At 45.5% G+C, this 22,588-nt stretch overlaps 1 protein-coding gene across 1 annotated transcript in view; it reads left to right on the top strand.

Moving 5' to 3' along the window:
- prf1.5 (perforin 1.5) overlaps nucleotides 1-21,957 on the top strand; it is a 71,486-nt gene extending 49,529 nt beyond the window's left edge. The window contains exons 4-5 of the mRNA XM_084322461.1: nucleotides 2,439-2,580; nucleotides 19,133-21,957. Coding sequence (XP_084178587.1) covers nucleotides 2,439-2,580; nucleotides 19,133-20,026 — 1,036 coding nt within the window. The 3' untranslated portion in view covers nucleotides 20,027-21,957. The remainder of the gene's footprint in view (nucleotides 1-2,438; nucleotides 2,581-19,132) is intronic.
- Nucleotides 21,958-22,588: the final 631 nt, after the last annotated feature.

Raw genomic sequence — 22,588 nt, 5'->3', positions numbered from 1 at the left:
TATTACACACCATTACACTATTACACTAGCACACTATTACACACTAGCACACACCATTACACTATTACACTAGCACACTATTACACACTATTACACTATTACACACTAGCACACTATTACACTATTACACTAGCACACTATTACACACTATTACACTAGCACACTATTACACACTATTACACACTATTACACACCATTACACTATTACACTAGCACACTATTACACACTATTACACACTATTACACACTATTACACACTAGCACACTATTACACTATTACACACTATTACACTATTACACACTATTACACACCATTACACTAGCACACTATTACACACAATTACACACTATTACACTATTACACACTATTACAGTATTACAGTATTACACTATTACAGTATTACACACTATTACACTATTACACACTATTACACTATTACACTATTACACACTATTACACATTAGTTTTTTCATTTTAGGTATTTTGTGGTACTTTGTGGTATATTTCCAGGCACTTTGGGGTATTTTGGGGTACTGTGGGGTATTTTGGGGTATACTTTTGGGTACTTTGGGGTATTTTGGGGTACTTTGGGGTATTTTGGGGTATACTATGGGGTATTTTGGGGTATTTTCTGGTACTTTGGGGTATTTTGGGATATGTTGGGGTACTTTGGGGTACTGTGGGATATTTTGGGGTATACTTTGGGGTACTTTGGGGTATTTTGGGGTACTTTGGGGTATTTTGGTGTATTTTAGGGTACTTTGGGGTATTTTGGGGTATTTTGGGGTATACTTTGGGGTATTTTGGGGTACTTTGGGGTATTTTCTGGTATTTTGGGGTATACTTTGGGGTCTTTTGGGGTCTTTTAGGGTACTTTGGGGTACTTTGGGGTATTTTCTGGTACTTTGGGGTATTTTGGGGTATTTTGGGGTACTTTGGGGTATTTCCTGGTACTTTGGGGTATTTTGGGGTATTTTCTGGTATTTTCTGGTACTTTGGGGTATTTTGGGGTACTTTGGGGTATTTTGGGGTATACTTTGGGGTATTTTGGGGTACTTTGGGGTATTTTGGGGTATTTTAGGGGTATTTTGGGGTATACTTTGGGGTACTTTGGGGTATTTTGGGGTACTTTGGGGTATTTTGGGGTACTTTGGGGTATTTTGGGGGTACTTTGGGGTATTTTCTGGTATTTTGGGGTATACTTTGGGGTATTTTGGGGTATTTTAGGGTACTTTGGGCTATTTTGGGGTACTTTGGGGTATTTTGGGGCATTTTGGGGTATACTTTGTGGTATTTTGGGGTACTTTAGGGTACTTTGGGGTATTTTCTGGTACTTTGGGGTATACTTTGGGGTATTTATGGTATTTTCTGGTACTTTGGGGTATACTTTGGGGTATACTTTGGGGTATTTTGGGGTATTTTAGGGTACTTTGGGGTATTTTGGGGTATTTTCTGGTACTTTGGGGGTACTTTGGGGTATTTTGGGGTACTTTGGGGTATTTTAGGGTACTTTGGGGTATTTTCTGGTACTTTGGGGTATTTTAGGGTATTTTGGGGTATTTTGGGGTATTTTAGGGTACTTTGGGGTATTTTGGGGTATTTTCTGGTACTTTGGGGTATACTTTGGGGTATTTTGGGGTACTTTGGGGTATTTTGGGGTATACTTTGGGGTCTTTTGGGGTATACTTTGGGGTATACTTTGGGGTATTTTGGGGTATTTTGGGGTATACTTTGGGGTATTTTGGGGTATTTTAGGGTACTTGGCTGGTCGACTACGGCCCCTTTCGACCGATTAGTCGACTAATCAACTAATAGGGGTCAGCCCTAATAGACATATACACTGGTAATCGGTAAAAGGTTTTTTGAATACCTTCTGGCTAAGGTAAGGTATATTCTATGTCTATTTTACCGAACCTGAAACATGTTTTTCTAACGATCACAGTTTTATGTTTTACCGGACGTAAAACATGCTTGACAAACACGATCACAGTTTTGAGTTAAAACGACCCCCCCCCCCCTGATGATTTTTATATGTACATGTTATATACCTTTTATTTGGGAGTATTTGAGGGTTCAGGGAATCAACCAGAATGATTCGGGCCTATTGCATATAATGCGTCCTATCTCGCGATCTATGGAAAAAGACTGGATTATCTTGGAAATGGACGATGTTTAGCGTGTAATAAACTACAAACTACAGTGTGTAGAAACGAACGCTTTTTTACATGTTGGACTATAAATAGTGTTTGTCAAATGAGCCATACTATTGTCTACATAGCTATAATATAGAATATACAATAGCTCCGCAAAGATCATGAAATATCATGAAAATGGTCATGAAAAGCTGGTGCTAGACGGTGAACGATGGGGGAAGCGTATGGCCATGAAAGAGTTAAGATGACATGACACTGTGTTGTGATTGGTCTCGTTGTCTCAGCTACAGGCTAGCCGACCACCCGCAGCTCAGTATGGAGTTCACCAAGCATCTGCAGAGGCTCCCGCTGAGTGTCAATACGAGCCAGAACAGAGCTCTGTACAGACGGCTGATAGACACGTACGGGACACACTACATACACCAGGTCAGTAGGCTTCACTATCTCCATCCAGGAAAAGGGAATTGGCGCGTTGTCAATGACACACTACGGTGCACTGCAATAGTTGGCAAATAAAAGCATGAAAATAAATAGATGGTAAAAATAATTCCAAATATAATTAAATAAGCGATGAAAGAGGTGGAAACCCAGGTTTAAGCACATGGTTTCTATGCCATATTCTACATCAGAGGTGGGCAACCATCATCAGTTCCCATCACTTATTGTTATTGTTTCATAATATCAATGTGCATTATGCTCATTTCCCCAGACAAGAATTTACACATTATTATAAAAATATGGATTAAATATGGATACTTTATTATAATTAGCTAGGCTATGATGAGTCTGCTTGGCTGGTGATGGTAGATCTGTTCAGCCTTGGAGTAGATCTCGTGCCCGAAAGGGTTGCCCACCTCTGTTATATTATCGTATAGCTTACGCTCTGCTCTCTAGTGGAACTATCCCTTTATCCAATCTAACAATGAAAAAGAATTTCTCCACATGTACACACCCATCTGCATGGCCACACCCACATCCGCTCCTCTACATAAGCGGGGTCGTGGCCACACTAACAGCTCCTTCCCTATTTTCACCACCGTAAAGTGCCTGTATACACCACTTTAAGTTTAGTGCCGAAATAGTTGTTGGAAAGGAGCTACGTTGACATTGTATCTTTGTTTTTTTCTCTCGCAATTTTACGAAAAAAACTAAGAGATAATGTCTTCACCGTCGGAGGGTCTAGACACTCGCAACGTTACACTATCGCCGCGTCCTCCGTGCGTCGTGAGGCGTCTCTGGCTCCGCGGTCGTGGCAGCCAGATATGCCTGGGCGGCGCCCGGTGGTGAGTTTGCCTCGCCGAGGGGCCATTGAGCCTCCATCTCCTGTGAGATGGCCGGGTTCCGGCCCTGGTTCCCCCGCTAGCGGACAGTCGGCCGATAGGCCGACAGCTCCTCTGGTGGCCGAGGATTTGCATCGCAGACTCTTCGCCTCGACTCGCTCTTGTCGTAAGGCGGTGAGCAGCAGGGGCGAACGGCCTGGTTTTAGTGTTGCGCTGGAGCCGGACGAGAGTTCTCATGCCTCTTCTCCATTTCCGATGGAAACTGAGGATTACATGGGAGCTCTCTTGTTCGAAGCCCCAGTAGAGACGTATCACTCTCCCCCTCGGGGAGTGGCAGGGAGTGCTGCGTCTCCTTGTGGTCCCTTGTACTCCAGGGTTGGGTTAGAACCTCCGACCCCGAGACAAGATGCCCAGCTATCTGCTGCGTCGGAAGTTGGTGCCCAAGGCAGCCTCCCGTATGTGAGGGACGCGAGTGACGCGGAGGGAGGTACGCAAGGGGAGTTGCTTGCCTTGTTCCCCGAACTCATGGCGGCCGCCGCAGCCACTGCCGGCACCTGTTCCTGATGACATCATAGGTCATCTCTGGCAACGTCGTCCTGTGAGAGAGACGGGCGTTGTCTGCCCATTCTTCCCAGCAATGGAGGCCTACGTGGCACAGGGACAGGTAATCTCCCGCATCATTGGCCTTACCCCCGCCTACGTGCCAGTCACGCGGGTGGTGGGTTTGGTCCAGGGGCTAAAGGATGGGGTGCCTCGGCTCGATTAGGGATAGGTATCGTTAGGATTTTATCGATACTACTACTCTTATCGATACTGCTTAACGGTTCGGTACTTTATCGATACTCTTATCGGTTCTTTTTTATTTAGCAAAAAATACATGATTAAGAAAAAAAATGATTAAGAACAGAATCGACATTGCTTTATTATTCTTTTATATAACTATATTACTGCACATGGCTACTTTTTTTTATCAATTAATACAAGCAGTCAGATAAATTAACTATTTTGGGACTTTCTATTTTATTTAGAAAGTTCTTAAATCAGAATGTCCCACCCAATACCCAGCTGTTAAAAACGGTTCAATACTCCATGTTATTAGTAGAGGCTGTGACACTGTCATCCTTCCTCTAGCTGCTAGGGTGAAGGGACTTTGGGCTTGCTGGGACCAGTGGTGGTAGAGGGAGGAGGGGTGGGCTGGGACATGGTGGCTGCAGCCTCAGCCTGAAGATCTTTCATCTTTCTAATATATTTGTAGCTAAACAATTAGCTAAGCAATTATATTTTATTTATTAGCCTATTCATAATAATTCGTTATTAGCCTATCTAACTCCGTATCTAGGCTTACCTGCAGTGGACGTGGATGGAGATGGAACACTGCGAGCAAAGCAGTCGAAAACGGCGCATTTCTGCAGACTAATATTATGTTTTGACAACAGATGTTTTGAGAAATTGCTTGTATTGCAAATGTTTTATTGCACTTGTGGCAACGTGTGTCGTCGGCATCGACTTTCGTAAAGTGTACCCAGACTTTCGAGCGCTTTGCTCTCTCCGCCATGACGAGCGCAGAGCTCGGTCTGTGTGACTGGCACCTCCCTTAAGTACCGGTGTGTGTATGTGTGAGTGTGAGAAATAATGGCTAGCTGCGGCTCGCTTCTCGTGCAGACAGAGAGAGGAGAGATAGTTTGCAACGTTTAAATTCCTCGAAAAAAAAACTCATAGTAATAATAATTTCTAGAGTATCGATAGCAGTACCGATAACGTCGGAGCTTATCAATACTCAGTTTTTTTCTAATTTAATACCAGTTCCCGTTTAGAACCGGGGTCCGGGGGGCATCCCTAGACTTGATAGCCCGATGGCATCCATACTTTGTCCCGAAATGGTGTGGGAGCCGTTAAGAAAGCCGGTTCCCCAGGGGAAATCGGCTAGGCAGTTGGCTAACTGGAGTAACCAGGTGTACATCGCCGCGACTCAGAGCCTAGCTGCGACCTCCAACATCGCGCAGCTAGCGCGCTACATGTCGGGGCTGATGGCGGGCGGGTCGGTATTGGATGACCATCAACGGTACCTTCACGCCCTGGCGGCTGGAGCCACCCTGCACCTAACCCAGCTGCAGGCGATAGCCGCCGGGAAGGAGCGCGCCCTGGCCACTCTCGCCCAGCGCCATCTTTGGCTGGAGCAGGCGCGGGTGCCGGAACAGAGGAGGATTCTGCTGCTCACGGCCCCCCTCTCCGATGCTGGATTATTCAGGTCGGCCATGCAGCAGATGACGGCAGCCTGCTGGGAGATGGAGGAGGAGCGCTCCGTGCTCCAGCCCCCATTTCCCCCGACCCGATGCTACCGATGATGTCCGGAAGAAGCAACGCCGGCAGAGGACCGCGACCGTTGCCTCCGCCACCACCGCCGCCGCTGCTGGGCCGGCAGGCGCCGCTAGTGACTCCCCTGTTTACCCCTGCCCCCCCCCCCCCCCCAACATATGATTTTGTTATTAAATAAAAAAGTCCCTCCTGGTGAGGGACTGTTTTTTGTTACAAAACGTGTGTTTATTCACTATATATTGGGGATACGATGTATAACCCTCACCTAGCTGTGGGGTTGTGCGTTTGCTTAGGGAGTAGGACAATTTTCTTGAAAATAGTTTTTCTTGTTGCCTCCATATTTTGGATCGACACGCGTGCCTACCACCCTCTTAGGACTGGGGATGGCGGCGTGACTAGGACACGGGACTGGTTCTGGTCGCGCCGGATCAGGTTAGTTAACCCGTTGTCCGCCAGGGCGCAGATCTGCTGTTCTGGTACCCTGAAGGACTTTGTGCTTTTCCGGGGGGAAAATGCCAGGTCGGCCCGGGCGTCGCAGGGATTGATGTTATGGATGTGTGTGTCATAGGTATGTCACTACGAGTTGTCCTTCAGTGTGCTTGGTCCATATTGTGTTGTACCTTGCGCTGTGCTAAGGGGACTGGTCCTTCTCCATTTGTTTTCGCCCCTCCCTTCCCCTGCTGGGCATGGCTGGGAGGGGGCTGTCGAGGAGGTTTCTATTGAACCCCTCTGGCATCCCTGTGTGTATCCCAGTCCGCTGGGCCCAGGTCCGGACTCGTTCTCATCGACCTGTTGGCCTGGGTTAACCCCTTTTTGAAAACTGAAACACTTGTACTCCCTGTATAGCTGGTGTATATGCACAGTTGTGTTTCTGAGTTTTTTCTTGGGGGGGTTAAGGGAACAACCGCCTCCTGTTAAACTAAATGTAGGATGGTGGTTGATTCCCCGGTGTGTTGGTAGCAGAGTCGACTCTCGGGTTAAGGCCAGGCTTGACCCCGTCTGCCCGCGAGTGTGCCCCCACACCTTTCATGACGTCTGCCAATCATGTCAGCCTTCTCTTGGACCTCGACCTCTCTCAGGGGTCGGGTTTGTGGAGGTTGCGACATGGTGCACAGCATACCGAACGCCCCTTCCGCCGGGGTGCTGTTTTCACAGTAGACCCCTTAGGCGCCTGTCTAGTCAGCAGTGCTCCGGGCACAGGTCGAGTTATGCTCTTGGGCCTGTTGCCGGGATTGAGGGATCAACCTCTTGGGGGTTGTCTCCCCGGTGCGCCGACTGGCCCCACAGTATTGTGGCGGTGTAGCCTCTGTGGAGTGCTTCAGGGCGGCGTGCTGTAGGGGGGAAGGGCCTGCTCTTGGATTGGGCCCTGTCCGATACGCTGGCGATGTGGGGGGTGGTGTCACCAGTGACCGTCTGGTGACACCTGGCCCTCAGGCTGTTCCTGGGGCTGGGTCCTCCTCCGCTGCTACGGCCTTGCCACAGGGTTGGGTTCTTGACCTCTGACCCCGTGATGTTGGGGGCTGTGACGGGGGTGTTTTTCTTCCCGTTCGTTCCCTAGTGGCATGTGGAATGCGCGCCTGAGTGGTCGCGGGTCCTTCTGTGTGAAGGTAAGTCCCACGATCTGTGAGTTTGAGGTGCTAAACCCTCTTCACACAGTCGGATCCGATTCCCTCCCTCTCTAGGGGGGTCCGGGGACTCGGGTCCTCCCCGAGTTCTGATGGTTGTGGGGGGCCTCAGCGGGTACATCTGTCGAGCTTCCGCTCTGCTCAGCTCCTGTGTTCCACTAGAGAGCAGAGCGTAAGCTATACGATAATATAACATACGGTTATCCTATAACCATAGTTATACGAGTATAGCGAGTGCTCTGCTCTGACTCACTGAGGACCCCGTGGTCTTCGCCTTCGGTGGTGAAAGACTTGGGAAGGAGCTGTTAGTGTGGCCACGACCCCGCTTATGTAGAGGAGCGGATGTGGGTGTGGCCAGGCGGATGGATGTGTACATGTGGAGAAAAATTATTCATTGTTAGATTGGATAAAGGGATAGTTCCACTAGAGCAGGGGTTCCCAAAGTCGGGTCGCGACCCACAGGAGGGTCGCGAGCCGCCGCGGGGGGGGGGGGTCGCCAGATGATTTCCAAAAAAAAAAAATTTTAATCCAAAAAAAATAATATATATATATATTTTTTTTTGCAGTCAGGCCACTGAACTTAGAAGCAGGCCAGGACAGTGTTTCTAGTTGCAGCAGCGCAATAGTTAGATAACCTAGGTGGGGAACAATCAGGAGATCACTGCAACTCACACAAGTTGGAGAACTATCTCTCTCTCTCTCTTGCTCTCACACACACATAAAAGGAGCCGCATGTGATCGGTGGAGGCGGGACCTTTACAAAAAACTGTTGTTGCTAATCATTGACACATGCTAGCCTGTAATAATCCCCCCCAGAAAAATCTACTTTGCATTTGATATATTGCAAAAATATGCCATCACACACACTGGCATTTAAAGGGTTAGAATTATACAATTAATATGTGGTGTTATGATCAGGGCTGAAGTTGAATAAAAGATTGTATTATTTTCAATCTCACAATAAAAAAAAACTGAAAAGCCATCAAAATCAGTGTTGTTGCTAATCATACATATGCTAGCCTGTTTTTTAACAATAATGTGTGATGCCATCACAAACACTGGCATTTAAAGGGTACAAATAAAAAAATGCCTGCACCAGAATGCAGGAAATTAAGTCTTTGTAACAAGAAATGTCCTGGTGGGGGACCCCCAGACCCCCTGCTTAAGAAGTGGCCTGACTGGGGCTATATTTTGCACTATATTTCCTGGCCTGAATGATTTTCCCAGTCCGGCCCTGGTTAAAAGCCTCCAATTAGTGTGTGCGTTTGAACGTGTGCATGTTTCAACCATACATTTCCATTTATAAAAAAAATATATATATATAATATATATATATTTTACCTCCTATAATAGTGTGGGTCGCGGCTCTCTGACACCGTTATTTTTGGGTCGCGGCCTGAAAAGTTTGGGAACCCCTGCACTAGAGAGCAGAGCGCTCGCTATACTCATATAAGTATGGTTATGGATAACCGTATGTTCTACATTATCATTGTATTGTATTCCCTCAAATGGCATCCAATATTGGGCCTCATTCAAAAATACTCTCTTATTATTTTTCTTATATTCTCGCTTACCTGTCTGTTAACTCAATGGCCACCAACAACGATTTAATACGTGTTATTCCGCCAATCGTTGAACGTCAACCACGTATATATACGTTATTTGATCGTTATTTCTTTTATTCGCTATTTCCAATCGTTATCCATCCAGGGAGCCTGTGTAACCATGAGTCTGAGATTGCAAAAGTCCAAAACCGCCGCCTGGTGGTATGCGGCCAATCTTGCACTCCCTTTGAGACTCTGTGTATGTGGCTGTGTGTCATTGAAATTCCTCCGGGCGGAGTTTTCTAGTCGCCTGGACCGAGAGCTTTACCAAATCGCATTGAATTGTTTTCGGGACCCCCGATTCATTACGCTGTGGTGGGTTATGTTGTGAGCCAAATGGACATACGATCTACCGGATGGCAATCAAATAATTGGAATATTCTTTTTGGAATCTCACCGGCCACAGGTAAGAGCAATTTAACGTCAATTTCTGCTTGATCGTGCCTTGTTTTCATAGCCATCGCCCTGATCAGCGTATGCTGTTGTACTAACAAATGCCGTTATTGACAATCAATTAATCAGAAAATACCCCCCCCCCCTTTCATGCATTCATGATGGAACATAATACACCGATCATATGCATTTGAATTTTTTATTGTAGCGTGTATAGGGACGAAATGCCAATGGATTAAGTATAATATGCGTCACGGCCTATTACTAGCCTCCCAGGAATTACCCTAAACCGCTCTAAAACCATACTTATATTCACCACGGTATAAAACGGGAACGCATGGATGGAAATTTTTTTCTTTTTCACATCTTGAATGAAAGATACTCGATGCCAAATGGGCCATATTATTGCATCCATAGCTTTTTTGTTTTTTTGATCCACTTTTTCTCCCATTTTTCTATATTTTCTCCCATCCCAATTTCGTATCATCCAATTCAACCCTCCCCTGTCACGAACGCTGTTTCTTGCCTCCCACAAGCCGGCTGCAGTGAGGACTAAGTCATACATAGCACAAGTCCCCTCCGGTACTTGAGGTAACAGCAGTCGCATCTTTTCACCTGCGCAGCTCGATCTCTCAGTGTCGAGGAGTAACGCGTGGGAGGCTCACGCTGCCCCCGACACTTCCTGATTCTACTGCGCAGGCGCACCAACCGACTTGTAGGAGTCGCTTGTTCACAACGTTCGATCCCCACCCTTCAGTTTTTCCCTCCCCGTAATACGGCCAATGTGTATTACTGCGGACGACCAGCCAAACTGAAAAACAATGTGGAGAGCTGGATTCGAACACGCGAATCCTAGCGTCTCCACACTGGTGGCGAGTGCCTTAGACCACTACACCACCTAGCCGCCTATTATTGCATCCATAGCTATAATATATATATAGTTATAGCCCTGCAAACATAGTCATATCCCGTTCCCAACGTGGCGGTCAATGAGTTAAGAGAACAATAAGAAAAGCCAGCGCGACATTCATCAAGCCGTTCTTAACGTCCAAATCTGTTCTTACCCAGGTCTGTTGCATGATGAATCCCACTCATTCTTTTTTTTTTAACAAATGTTTTTTATTTTCCCTTTTTTAACATGAAACTAGACAAACAATACAGTAACAGTAATAATCAATGATAAATCACAGGACAACGACAGAAATAATAATAACAACAAGTAATTAAGTCAAAATTAATGTAGATTAAAAGACATAAAAATAATAAATACAATACATGTGCTCTTGCTCGCTCGTCACGCTCTGAATCCAGCGTGACGCTATCAACTTTTTGGCAGCCGTAAGACCGGCCAAAATTTGTCTCTTTACATGTACAGAGGTCGATAACTGAGAAACATCATTCAATAACAATATAGAAGGCAGTGTAGGTATGGTCAGAGATAAAAATTCTGATAATTGAGTGGTTACTTTTTCCCAGAAAATCTTAACAGGAGGGCATTCCCAATACATATGCATATATGTACCAATAGCACCGTTTGAACACAAGGAGCATCGATAGTCTTGTCTGAGACCCATTAGGTGCAAACGTTTTGGAGTCAGGTAAGTCCTATGAACAAAATTGAGATTAATCTGTTGGTGATCTGGGTTGCGTGATGATAGCCGAACATTTGCCCAGACTGCATCCCAATCAAAATCTACTTCCAAGTTTGGGATATACTTCCTCCAAACCGAGTCTAGGGGAAGGACCTTATATGAGGACGTAAGTAAGTGGCGATAAAAGTCAGAGACGAAGCCTCTCGACGTCTCCTTGTCATAAAATAATTTGTGAAATCTGTGGCCACTATGTTCTCCTCTAATGGTCTCCAGGATACCGCTTGAGAATCAAACCAGGTGATCAGTGGTCTTAAAGAGAACGCTTTAAAGTAATAGTTGAAGTCTGGAAAGGCTAAACCCCCGTCGGCTTTATTTCTCTGTGCAGTGGATCTTTTTATTCGTGGACGTTTGTTGTTCCAAATAAATTTACATGCAGCGGAGTGTAATTATTGCCAGTAACCAACGGGGGGGGGGGGGGGGGGGGGGGTAACGGCAACATTGAGCTGAAGAAGTTAATTCTGGGTAAAACATTCATCTTAACTATTGACGATCGGGCCTGTAATGAGTTTTTAAATTTTGACCACCTGCCGAAGTCATTTGTGATCCTATCTAGCAATCCGGAATAATTATACTTCACCGTTTGGCTTATAGTGGGGAATATTTCAACTCCAAGACATCTAAAGTGTTCTACCATGGGTATATTTGCTGGGAGGGTGGTAGCCTTCGCAGTCACATTAAGTGGAAGGAAGGCCGATTTTGGCCAGTTTATCTTAAATCCCGATAGATTGCCAAAATCATCTATTACTTTGAGAAGATGAGGTAGGGAGGTGGTAGGGTTTTGCATGAACAATATTACATCGTCTGCATATAAGCTAATGCGATGCTGTGTGCCCTTAATTGAGATTGGCGCTATGGACTGGGATTGTCTTATGTACTGTGCTAAAGGTTCTAGGGATAGAGCAAATAGTCCGGGACTAAGAGGACAACCCTGTCTGGATGAGCGCGACACAGGGAAGTGTGGGAGCAGAATTGACCTGTTAAAATCATGGCCGATGGATCTGTATATAGTACTTTGATCATAAATTATGAATGAACCCATCTCCTAACCCCATCCTTCTAAGTACTGTCCATAAATAAGACCATTCCAACCTGTCAAAGGCTTTCATCGCATCTAAGGACAATACAGCTGTAGGAGGCACGGCATCCTTGCTGGAATCTATCACATGCAGTAACCGTCTAATATTATCCGTGATCAGGCGGCCTCTTATGAAGCCTGTCTGATCAGGGTGAACTAAAGATGTCATATGCTTTTGAAGTCGGATGGCTAGTACCTTAGCGTACAGCTTGAGATTGGTTCCGAGGAGGCTTAATGGTCTATAACTACCGCATTTGGTGGGGTCTTTATCTTTCTTAAGTAGGACAGATATGAGTGCCATATTGATATCCCTGGAGAAGTTCCCCTTTTTGACTGAGTATAGAATCATATCAAGTAATAGGGGTCCAATTACATCCCAACATGAGAGGTACAGTTTGGGTGGAATGCCATCCCAGCCAGGGGCCTTACCACTTTGCAAGTCAGATATAGCCTCCCTAAGTTCCTCTAGTGTAATAGGTGCATCTAACCGTTTAGAGTCTTCCTTTGAAAGTTGAGGTAAGTTAATTTGATCAAGGAATTTATCCAGTTTATTATGATCAAAGATCACTTCTGACTTGTACAGGTTTGAGTAAAAGGAACGAAAAGTCTCGTTGATTTTTTTGGGGTCTGTAATAACAATTCCCTGTTGGTCCTTAATGGCAGGGATATCAGCAAATTGTTCACTGGATCGTATCTTCATAGCTAGTAGGTGACTAGGTTTAGAGCCATGAAAGTAATAATGTTGTCTTGTTCTGCGTATTTGAAATTCAGATTGTTGTCTTAAAATGGAGTTAATCTCCTTTTTCAACACTTTAATTTGAGACTCCAGTTGACACAAGTAGTTGCGTTGTAAAGAGGAGAACAACGAAGAGTGAAGCACTTCCAGTTCTACCAATTTGGATAGACGTTTCTTGCGGAGGTTGGAGGCAAAGATAGTAGTGTTATTCTTGATAAAACCCTTTACTGATATCCATTTTTTTTTTTGATCCACTTTTTCTCCCATTTTTCTATATTTTCCTCCCATCCCAATTTCGTATCATCCAATTCAACCCTCCCCTGTCACGAACGCTGTTTCTTGCCTCCCACAAGCCGGCTGCAATGTGGACTAAGTCATACATAGCACAAGTCCCCTCCGGTACTTGAGGTAACAGCAGTCGCATCTTTTCACCTGCGCAGCTCGACCTCTCAGTGTCGAGGAGTAACGCGTGGGAGGCTCACGCTGCCCCCGACACTTCCTGATTCTACTGCGCAGGCGCACCAACCGACTTGTAGGAGTCGCTTGTTCACAACGTTCGATCCCCACCCTTCAGTTTTCCCTCCCCGTAATACGGCCAATGTGTATTACTGCGGACGACCAGCCAAACTGAAAAACAATGTGGAGAGCTGGATTCGAACACGCGAATCCTAGCGTCTCCACACTGGTGGCGAGTGCCTTAGACCACTACACCACCTAGCCGCCCCCTTTACTGATATCCATAAAGTTCTGGGGTCTTGTACCGAACCCGCATTAAACTGCAGGAATTCACTGAGTTTATTTTTGAATTGCAGGTTGAATTCATTGTTTTTCAACAGTGTCGAGTTAAAGCGCCATCTTGGGGCTCGGGATGTCATTCTACTGAATGAGCCCTTTAGGAGTAAATAATTGTGGTCCGACAGTGCAATGGGCCCCAATTCAACGTCAAAGCTATCAAATAGTCTAGGCCCGGGGATGCAAAAACATAATCTATTCTAGAAAATGTCCCGTGTCTTGCTGAGAAAAAGGAATACTCTCGCGCCGTTGGATTGAGCGATCGCCACAAATCATTTACTCCTGTATCCTTGGACCAGGCCTGTAGTGGCGTAGAGGCCTGTTTCTGGTCATAGGATGTGGTGAGACTAGATTTATCAATCGAGGGATCCCAGATGGCATTAAAATCTGCACCAATTATAAATGAATACTCAGGGAGATCTAACATCGCTCTAGTGAGTGAATCGTAGAAGTTAGCGTCATAAACATTAGGGGCATAAGCCGCTACCAAAGCAATTTTCCTGTTACAGTAATCTATTTTAGCAATAGTTACTCGACCATCTGCATCAGACCATACGTCCAACAATTTAATATTCAACTTCCGTTTCACTACTATAGCTACACCACGGGATTTAGTGCCAAAGGAGGAGTAGCTTATGTTTTGATATACTTTATCCGCCAGCTTTACATTGTCAGCCAATAAAAGATGCGTTTCACTTAAAAGAGCCACATCAACCTGTTGTCTTTTCATCCATGTAAACACGCTTTTGCGTTTATGATGTATATTAACACTTTCTATGCCACTCACAAGTTTTCTCGGAATTATTAATATCTCGTTGAAAGCCACTCACGAGAATTCTTGGATTTTAATTTTTTTTAGCGATCTGGAATCATATTGCATCACGCGAGCCTACCCTAGTCTACCCGAGAGCCGCGGGCGATCAGATGTGGAAAAAAGCGCCCCCTATCGTCTCCCAGATGACATAAGGGATTTTGGAATGGACTCAATGAAAATGGATGGGGGAAAAAATCCTGTACTCCACATTTTCCAGTGTACTGATGCAGCCGGGGTTACCACAGTTTATTATGGATCCTCTGAGCCCCGCGGAATCATGTGTTCTACTGTACACACGTTGGATCTATACACTTATCGATTTTTTCGAATGGTGATCAGGAATTGGAATATACCAGTTGGATACCATCTGATGTCAGGTAAGGAATCTATGTTATCAGTGTTAGGATAATCAGACTCATTTTGATGAAGATATAAGCTGTTTTGTGAAATGTCCTCTATCGGTTTCACTGTAAAAATCCAAGAGGAAAAGAACACAGCGATTATCCGTGCGCGGCTCGAATGGGCGTGCGTGTACATATAATATTGATCATCTAGCGTTTATTTGAAAACGATTCATAAATAGGCAGACAAATATCAATGTTCTGGAATATTCCAGTAAAAGACGATTATCATAGAATGGCCCAGAATGGACTGTTTTTTACCTCAAAACGGGTGCTTTTCAAAATGCTCTCAAACGGAAATGAAGCGATAAAAAACCAATCTGCCTTGACAGCACTGACTGGAAAAGGATTCTTTGATAAGCGACAGGCAGATTAGACACATAGCCATAATTTTAAACATAGATTAGGCGATATTAACGATAACATTAAAGTGGATGGTGGCATTCAAGCGCTAACTCTGGCGCCACCTGGTGGCACTGAAAGTGTTAAAACCCCCTGTATTCGTCTGGAGTAGCATTTTATAATAGATATATATCCAACTGTTAAGGTCCTGTTGAGATCCGAACTTGAGCATAAAAACAAACATAAAATAAAAATACATACAATCCCCTATTCCCGCCCCCCTCCCACCCTTTAAAATACTTAACCAGTATCCCAATATCGAGCAAATCAACCACAACTCCCCTATGCAAATTGCTATAGGGTCTAAAACTATCAAATCTACCATTAGTAGATTATTCTCTCAGTGGCTGCTAGCCACTCTCCCGTTAAAAATAAAAAGGAGATAAAAAATAAAAGTTGCCTCAAAAGTAGAGTACATTCACTTAAACCTTATAAGAACTTGGCTAAGTTTAAACACGCAGAAGAAATAGAAAGAAAAGGCATTGGAATTATTGCAAAAGAAAAGAAGGAGGGGTTAAATACGTGTATGCAGTACGTTCACCAGGCCAGGGGAGGGCGATATTCCGCTGTGAAGACTGTTGTTTCCTCCGATGGTGACCTATGCTGTGTGTGTGGTCAACAGAACGCATGTAAAAGTTACAGAACATTCCATTTCATTTTAGTAAAAGTAAAAGTGCAAGTCCATCGTGTCAGGAGAGGGCGCTGTGCAACAGCTCGTCTGACATTCTAGCATCTTCTGTACTGTTCCATTATGTCTGGCCAAAGCCTCCAATATGTCAACAACAGCAACAGCAAATGACGAAGCCGGCGGTGGAATCACTATATATCGAGTGAGTGGCCGGCAGAACGTGCCCGAAACGTCAATGGATCTCGAAGTCCAATAAAAACATGTACACACAGGGTCGGTCTGAAACCTTGACCGTAAAGTAAGGGCATGACGGTCTTGTAACGGGAACGCTGCTCCACAACTTTGGGACAGTAATCTTCATAGAAATAGACTGTGTGCCCTCCGTATGCCAGTTTACCACTCCTCTTCCGTGCCTCTCGAACAATTCTTTCTTTTATTCCAACTTGACGTAAGCTAGCAATAACTACTCTAGGCTTGGAGTTATTTACAGCTTTAGCACCAATTCTGTAACACTGATCCACTTCGGGTGTCGTAGTGAGGATCTCCGGTCCCAGAATTTCAACCAGTACTTTTGCAAACAAGACATTGGGTTGATCACAACTCACGGATTCATCCAGTCCTATTATACGAATATTAGGACGGCGGAGTCGGTATTCGAAGTCGGCTATCTTAGCCATTAGCTTATCGTTGATTCCTTCTATATCCTCGCATCTAGCAGTACAAGTACTCAAGCCGGTTTCCATTTCGTCTAGACGATCGGTCTGTACACCAACCGTTGCCCATAGATTTTCGATTTTGGATTCGATAGATTCTTTGCTAGAGGCAACCTGGTTGGTTAGGGAGCGTATACCTTCCGTTATGGTGCTCTCTATTATCGTTATGGAGTGTTCGAGCTTAAGATGGTATTGATTGAGCTTAAGATGGGAATTCGTGAGCTTGATCTGGGATTGCTCTTGTCTGATCTGGGATTGCGTTAGCTCTCCGATTAGCTTAGTAATGGAATCCATATCGGTGGAAGCGTCATCTCTCTTTGTCTCGCTTGTTTTCTTGGGTTGCATTGTGGTTCTTTCAGTCAATATAGTTAGTTGGAAACCTAAGGTGATATATACGTACAGGTTTAACCGAATTGGGGGTATAAAAAGAGGCTTTTAAAGTCAAAATATAAAAAACGGGAGAAGCAGCTTTACAGAGTGCGACCTACATACTCGACCCGGAACTGGAAGTCAATCCCACTCATTCTTAAATTAAAATGTGCATTCGCGCTCAAGGCATTTGCATACAGACACGCCCGCCATCTCCTTATAAGGCGAATGAGGCGTGTGTAAAACAGCCGAGTTTCGGCATCTGATCCCTGTCTGATCCATTCAACAGGAAGCGATTTGCGACTGATCTCAAAATTACACACACACACAAACACACGTCTCATGACTCGCGACTCAGTGCATGTGTGTGTGTGCCTGTGGGTCGCTCATCGCATGTGTGTGTGTGTTAATCTGATGACAAATAAAGACTTATACTTGTATTTATACTTATACGTACTGTATAGTGCGAAATATATCGTTCGAGCAAAGTAGGCTTTGTCAATACTGAACGACTGCGTGCTTGTCAAGAACCAATCGCGCAGTAGGTTGGGAAATACTGGATCTGTCACCTGTCATCTCTCTCTGAAAGGTCCCTGTGGCTAAAACAGAGTGTGCTCAGAACTTGTAATTGTGGAGCAGAGAAGAGAGGAGATGTTCTAAATATGCGTTCTATGCGTACGCCTGGGCAGCCAGCATCTAACTGTTCTTTTTTTTTAATCTTTTTCCCCCTCCATTTTCCTCAGATTTTCTCCCATCCCAATGTTAGTCGTATGCCAATTCCCAATCCCTTCCTGGTCGCTGCGCACTTACCCCCCACAGTCAGATCATCTGGGAGAGTGGAGGCTATCACGTGCTTCCTCCGACACACATCCAGCCAATCAACCGCTTCTTTTCACCTGGCAGCGCGGATCCTCCCTGAGAGGGCGTAACGTGTGGAAGGATCACACTATCCCACTCAGGTCCTATCCGCGCTTAGCAGGCGCCCCGACCGAACTGTAGGAGTCGCTGTTTACAACGACCCGGACCCACCCCGCCAGCTTCTCCCACCCTCTAATACTGCCAATTGTATTAGTGTGAACGGCCAGCCAAGCTGGTGACAACCCCGGAGCTGGCGAATCCAGCTCACAGCTTCGGGGTTGGTGACGAACGCAATCTCCGCTACGCCACCTAACCGCCCAGCATCTAACTGTTCTAACAGCAATATATAATCCATTTCAGAAGCAGAACACACAATAAGTTATAATAATAATTATTATTATTATTATTGAAAAGTTCTGGGTTTATAAAGTCGTATTTGGGGGTATTTGGGGGCAATTGACCAATGGTTTGCTTTCAACCGATGAACTCCTTCCTCTCACCTTTTTATATATATTTTTTTTTATTGTATCTACTAAAACTGTATTGCATTGTTTGTTTTCTAAAGTGTCTTTGAGCATTAGGAAAAGCGCTATATAAATCTGATGTATTATTATTAGGAATGGTAGGCTTTTTTAAATGTTTCTCATCTGGTTAAGAGTTTCTTATCTGGGTAAGAGTGCTCTCGACCACTCTTAGAATTTGGTCTTGCCTGAAAGAAAAGCAACAATAAGAAAACATTGCTGAATCCCAGGTAAGAACAAAATAAGAGGAAATGCTAGTTATCTTATATCGCTTCATGAATGAGGCCCATTGTGTTTGTGGCTGTTCCTGTGAGATAAGATATTCCTTTATTGATCGGGCGTCATAGCAGCACAGGGGAGGGGGGGGGTACAGGTATGGGCAGGGTAATAGTAGAAAGACATAGATATAGGTAATACAATTGTATCTGAATATACATATGAGAAAAGATTAACAGAGTAAACAATATAATTGACTGAATATAAAATATGAGAAACTGTTAGTTAGATAACAGTATGGGGCGACAGTGGCTCGGGAGGTAGACCAGTCGTCTGGTAATCCGGAGGTTCCCGGTTCGATTCCTGCTCCTCCCAGGCAGTGTGTCGAAGTGTCCTTGAGCCAGACACTCAAACCCTAACTGCTCCCTTGCACGGTCGCCTCCGCCGTTGGTGAGTGAATGGGTAAAATGTGAGGAACAAATTGTAAAGCGCTTTGGATAATATAGTTATATAAATGCACCATTTATTTATCTAACCGTGTGTGTGTGTGTGTGTGTGTGTGCCCCCCACACCGTCTGTACAGGTCCATCTCGGTGGCAAGGTGAGATGGGTCACGGCCTTCAGGACATGCCTGGCTACGCTGAAGGGCTTCTCCGAGTCCAACATCAAGAACTGCCTGAACGTGGAGCTCCGCATGGCTCTGGGCTTCCTCCCGGCCAACGCCTCGTTCTCCAACAAGTGCGACAACCTCCTGAAGGGGAACATGAGCATGGGCTTCTACCAGGGCTTCATGACCCACAAGATTGAGGTGATCGGAGGGGAGAGGTACTTCCCCGACATCCAGTACAACCAGGATCCGTCGGAGGCCTACCACAGCTGGATGAACAGCCTGCGCGACCACCCGGACGTCGTCTCCTACGCCATCTTCCCCCTGCACCGCCTGGCGGACGACCCGGAGGTCGGCGAGAACCTGAGGAGCGCCATCGCGGGGTACATCCGGGAGAACCGGCTGCCCGCGGACGACGGCGGCGCGGGTTCTAGGAACTGCGTCCCGGGTCCCAACCTGGATCACAACTGCTGCCCGCTACGGGCCGGCAGAGGGACCCTCACGCTGGAGATCCAGCGGGCCGCCGGTCTGCGGGCCGACACGTTCACGAAGACGGACGCCTACGTGAAGACCTTCTACGACGGCGTGTACGAGGAGACGGAGACGGTGACGGACGACAACGACCCGACGTGGAACGTGACGTACGACTTGGGCTCGGTGGAGCTGGGACACCGCATGCAGCTGGAGGTCTGGGACAGGGACGTGCTGTATAACGACATGGCGGGGAGGTGCATCATCTTCCCCGAGCGAGGGACACACGCGCTGAGCTGCCAGCTGAGCAAGGGAGTCCTCTATTACTCGTACACCGTCACGTGTGACCCCCACCTCACGGGCTACAAGTGTGGACGATATTCCCCCAGTGCCGAATAGCTTATTGGATTAAAATACCGACATTTTCGGACTATAAGTCGCGCCTTTCCCCCCCATTTTTCGACCCTGCGGCTTATATAACGGTGCGGCTTATATGTGACTCGACGTGACCAAACCCAAAAATGTTAAAATCGAAATATTGCTTTTTTGACTGCATTGAAATGTTATTTATCTGTTCCCTTATTTGCTAAACTTAATACAACTTGTAAATGAGTTAATTCGTGTTATTTGTCCAACAGTATTGTGTCCCAATGCTGGTGGGAAGACTGTAATTAAACATTAAAACACCTGCGGCTTATAGTCCAGTGCGGCTTATAGTGCGAAAATTACGGTACATGGAAGGTTGCTGGAGGAGCACACGGATCATCTTTACATGGAAGGTTGCTGGAGGAGCACACGGATCATCTTTACATGGAAGGTTGCTGGAGGAGCACACGGATCATCTTTACATGGAAGGTTGCTGGAGGAGCACACGGATCATCTTTACATGGAAGGTTGCTGGAGGAGCACACGGATCATCTTTACATGGAAGGTTGCTGGAGGAGCACACGGATCATCTTTACATGGAAGGTTGCTGGAGGAGCACACGGATCATCTTTACATGGAAGGTTGCTGGAGGAGCACACGGATCATCTTTACTGGAGGAGCACACGGATCATCTTTAGAAAAATATGTAATAGGGGGCGGCCGGGTAGCGCAGTGGACTAAGCGCCTGCCTACCACCGCAGAGATACTGGTATCGAATCCGGCTGTCAGCTGCACCTCCGGCTTGGTCGGTAGTCCATACTAACCAATTTGCAGTGTCAGCAGGTAGGAAGCCGGCGGGGTGTGTATCCTGGTCGTTGTAAACAGCGACTCCTACAGGTCGGTCGGGGCGCCTGCTCAGCGAGGGAGGGAACTGGGGGAAGTAGTGTGAGCCTCCCACACGTTACGCTCCCCCCAGTGAGAGTCCTTGCTGTCAGGTGAAAAGAAGCGGCTGGCTGACTCTGCATGTATCGGAGGGGACATGTGTGATAGGCTTCAACCATCCCTAGACCGGCAAGTGGGGGGCAAATGCGCGCAACGACCAGGAAGGGGAGGCGGGCATTGGCATAACGACTAAATTGGGATGGGAGAAAAATACAGAAAAAAGGAGAAAAAGTAGATAAAAAAAATAATATGTAATAGGATGCAAACAAATTCACTAGCATTTCAACACAAACGTGTCTTCTACGAACGTGAATTTGTTTGCACCCTGTTAAGAAGATCCGTGTGCGGGCGAGCTCCCGTAGCTCACCGCGTATCTCGGCGCTATTTCGGCGTCGGGGACAACCGTGCTCGTCGCGGATCTGGGGTACACGAGTTTGACTCCCGGACTCGCCGTATTTTCTCAGAGTGTCTTCCCCTGCTCTATATCCCACTCAACCTGTTTCTGTCGGTCATGCTTGACCAGAAAAAGCGATAAACGCTAAAAAATGAAGTAAAAAAAAAAAAAAAAGATTCGTGTGCTACAGTACCTTCCTCTGTGATGACTATACGGTCCTCATCTAAACAGGTATAGCGCGTGAACTCACTCACACACGGCTGTTGGTGTTTATATGTTAATAGGTGTTTATTAGAACAGCACTGAATACATTCACTTTCTATCTGATGTGACAGTCAGCATAACAGACTGTTAAGAGCTACAGGTCGTCTCTATATATCTCAATCACCTACTCGAGATATAAAACCCGTGGCCGCTCGATATCCCCCGGCGAGGTGCTAAACTCGCCAAGTTCTCGAGTCAATTACTATTTCTGTCTAGATTACTTCAAGTCACTGGTCTAGTTATATCCAGTTGCTATGAAATGTAATCATGAAGAGTTGTTAATCTCTTCTTGTTTGTAATAAACCGAATGTATGTCTTAGGAGAACTCTTATATGCCTATAATAAACATATTATATTATTATTATTACCATCATCATTATCATCATTTTACGAAAGGACTTGTAATACTGCTCATTTGAAAGCTTGGTTGTATTACTACTTTGTTAATAAGTATTACCACTGTACTAACACGCAATCATTGTTTGCACGCCCCAGCACCTCCTGTCCTCCTCCTCCGCCAGCGGGATCGACCATCCAAATCCTGCAGTGATTTAGACGGATCGATTTCCCACATAACTCGACAGAGTTCGTCGGACACAGAGATACCGGAACCCGCAAACAGCAAACATTGTCATGTATATTATTTATACAGTACATAGCATATATATATATATATATATATATATATATATATATAATATATCTTTTAGCTGAAAAGCATTAACCAGTCAATTGATTCAATCCGTATTAGGTTACAGTACATTTATAGTCACCATCAATAGGAACTCAGGGCGTCGGCTGGCATTGGAGCACATTGCTGGCCGGAATCAGTCCACGAAGTCAATGGATAATTATAGAAAGTCATCTTTATTTCAAATTACAAAAAAGGACTGTATAAAAATGTCCATTAGTTAAAAGATTATATAAAACAAAACATCACATCTCTTAAGATCGCAAAGGCCTAACACGGCTTGTGCCTGGTGTCTGCAAGCAAA

The sequence above is a fragment of the Notolepis coatsorum genome (assembly GCF_963971535.1).
Source record: "Notolepis coatsorum genome assembly, chromosome: 10".
NCBI classification, from domain to species: Eukaryota; Metazoa; Chordata; class Actinopteri; order Aulopiformes; family Paralepididae; genus Notolepis; species Notolepis coatsorum.
The sequence above is the reverse complement of the archived record's forward strand: the minus strand, read 5'-3'. Positions and strand labels throughout refer to the sequence as shown.